Source organism: Rhagoletis pomonella, unplaced genomic scaffold, assembly GCF_013731165.1.
Source record: "Rhagoletis pomonella isolate Grant_MI unplaced genomic scaffold, Rhpom_1.0 Rhpom_scaffold_11285, whole genome shotgun sequence".
NCBI lineage: Eukaryota > Metazoa > Arthropoda > Insecta > Diptera > Tephritidae > Rhagoletis > Rhagoletis pomonella.
The window spans coordinates 1-2756 of record NW_023469811.1 but is presented as its reverse complement, the minus strand read 5'-3'; the positions used below and the strand labels follow the sequence as shown (position 1 = coordinate 2756).

The 2756-nt window shown below is 41.3% G+C and overlaps 1 protein-coding gene across 1 annotated transcript; it reads right to left on the bottom strand.

The window, feature by feature from the left end:
• Positions 1–1365: 1365 nt before the first annotated feature.
• Positions 1366–2749, bottom strand: LOC118756641 (enhancer of split M2 protein-like). Its single transcript, XM_036491397.1, has one exon. The coding sequence runs from the start codon at positions 2602–2604 to the stop codon at positions 1738–1740; it is 867 nt and encodes a 288-aa protein (XP_036347290.1). The 5' UTR covers positions 2605–2749; the 3' UTR covers positions 1366–1737.
• Positions 2750–2756: the final 7 nt, after the last annotated feature.

Below are 2756 nucleotides of genomic sequence, written 5' to 3'. Positions count from 1 at the left end.
AGAGTACGCAAGCTGATCGGGAACACCAAATGTAGGAGCGAAAAGGCTGAAGCCTTAAGTGGGCCCTCTGGCTATTCGCCAGATTAAGCTACGCTCACCTCCAAAAATGTAGCAGTTATGGTGGTCCTGTATGAGCAACCTGAGCAGCGGTGATCGGACTTGAAAAAAACTCTGTGTGGTAGAATCTGGGAAAAAATTTGGTAGATTTCAAAAAAATGTGGTAGATCTCAGGTTTTCGATCAAACTTTGTACAAAAATTAAAAAAAATCGGCATGGTTTTACCTAAATTGCAAACTTTTTAATTAGACTTTATTTAGAAAAAAAATTTAATTTTGAAGTTGCTAAAAATTGCATTGAGTTTTGGCAATTTTTCTTCCTTGACTGTGTAAAGCAGTTTTTTCCATATATATATATTTTTCGAACATATAAAAACTTTAGATGCATTTAAATTTGCTAATCTTTCACAAAAATCGCCGTTTTTTAACATTTTCACTATTAATTCTTTTTATAAATCATATATTTTGCAATTTAACACAATAACACCACGTTTCCTGTCGAAAAATTTATTATTGAGAAAATTTACTATTTTACACAGGGACGTAAACCGGTTTTGAATATGTTAGTGTTTGGTCGAGCTTCCTCTCCGATTTATGGCGTGAGCCTTGATGTGGCACACTCCGGAAGGCGACTGTATTTTTGAGAGAACCGCTATTAGAAAAAACTTTTTTGGTTTTTAATTTTTGTTGTTGGTCGGCAAATGGGCTTGATGAACCCAGGCCCTGTGGAATGGTAGCGCGCACTGCTGACCACTACACCACAACGGCCGCGCTCACCGACTTCAATTCTCATGTACAACTTTGTGAGTACCGGTAGTTTCTTCATGATCCAATGGTCGAAACTAAAACCATAGTAGTATGGAACCAACCTTGAGATACAACCTTTCTGATAAAAGAGAATTATCGAGAACGGTTCACGTGGTTCAAAGTTATACCGTTAATACATAAAAAAAAAAATAAAATAAATATGCCGATGAATTGACAACCTTCCTCCTTGTTTGAAGTCGGTTAAAAATAAAAGTAGGTACAATACGATTATTGGAGCCAAAAATATTGAATTTTTAATGCGGCAAAGTCCGGTAAATCACTCAAATTCAACGCCTTTATAACTTCAAAAACACACTTTTTTGAATTCCCGATATAGTGTCGTCAAAATTCACGGAAAAAATTCTTGGTGTCTTTAAAAAAAATTACCCATATATTGTACAGAACTGTAACTACTCAACTTTTTTTCTTTAAAGCTTAATCGATTTTCCCAAAAACCCCGAGTAAAACATGTGATTACCTTGTTTCTTTTTTCCACTGGTTTTATTGTTGTATATATTTTTTTTCGAAAACTACGTTAAAATTTCCATGAAAAAAATAGTTAAAGCATATCACAAATAATTATATTGCAAAGAGGCATTCTTATGTGCGTTGTAAATATGTTGTTACTTTCACCCCTCCCCATCCGCTTCATATTTCTTTTGTTTTGTTAAATAAAATGTAGTAAGCATTACATACTATTACATACATACATATACTTAAGTAAATGAATAAAATAATTTAAACTAAATAACAATGAGATCCCTGATGAATGTAACGAATAGTGCCGCTTGCCTCTCAGCTAACACAGCACGAAAGTATACAGGAAAGGCACACAAATGAAAGCTTAATGTGGCGCTATTAACACCACCACCGCTCACAGCACTGCAGCCGGCACAGGCAGCTGACGCCAACTCTGACACAGCCATGCTGTCAGCAGGTCATCATCGATTTTCTCCTGCGCGTTCGTCCAGAAGAAGGTGCCATCTTCGGTGTGAATAAATTGAATGGGCAGGTCGGCGGCAAGCGCGTGCTGACTCAGCAACGCCGCGGCGTCTGTCACAGCGGGTAAACGGTGTGAAGCAGCTACTACTGTGCCAGCCACTGTGTTTGCGGCCGCTGGCGTTGCGGTTGCGGTTGTGGTTGTGGTTGAGGCTTGTGTCGCCGCTGCATCGCAGATGTGATGATGAAATTGCTCGTGCTGACAATTTCGCCCATAGACACAGTGCGCACACGTGCTGGGCGGTGTCTTCTCGATGCTAGCGCTGCTGATAACTGTTGTTGCAAATTTGGCACTCGCCTGACAGGGGCGCTCCCATTCGCGTTGCATGGTGGTGCTGGTTGTGCCTGTGGCTGTTGTCTCCCGCGCGCCATGATTGCACTCCTCTTTGCAGCTCATTTTGCGCATCAGACTGGCATAGTCTTCGATTAGCGTGGTGGGCCACTCCTCACCAGGGCAGGTGGTGGCGGTGTGGGCGGTGGTGTGCGCTTTCGCCGCTGTAGTGGCATTGTTAAGATGCACATTGTTTGGGTGTTGTAAACTGGAGACATTTCCACAGTTTCCGTTTGTTGTGTTGCTGCGCTTGCGTGCTGCCATCAGACGCAAAAGGGGACGCCACAATTTACAAAGCTTTCGCTTTGACTTCTCCGCTGGCGCGGTGGTGGGTGGTAAAGTTGTGCTTGCGTTTGCTGTGAGGCTCATATCCGCCAGCTGATGGGCGAGATTCTTTGTGTCGGTGTACATTTTTGCAAAATGTTTATTTCCGTATTTTTCGTGTCTTTAAAGTCGTATTCCGAATTATTCTTCAATGCGTTTTCGTGTTCGAGTTCGTTTAATTACAGCTCTTTGATAGTATTTTTGACTGCTCGCTTCGCGTGTTCGCACTGTGAAAGTTG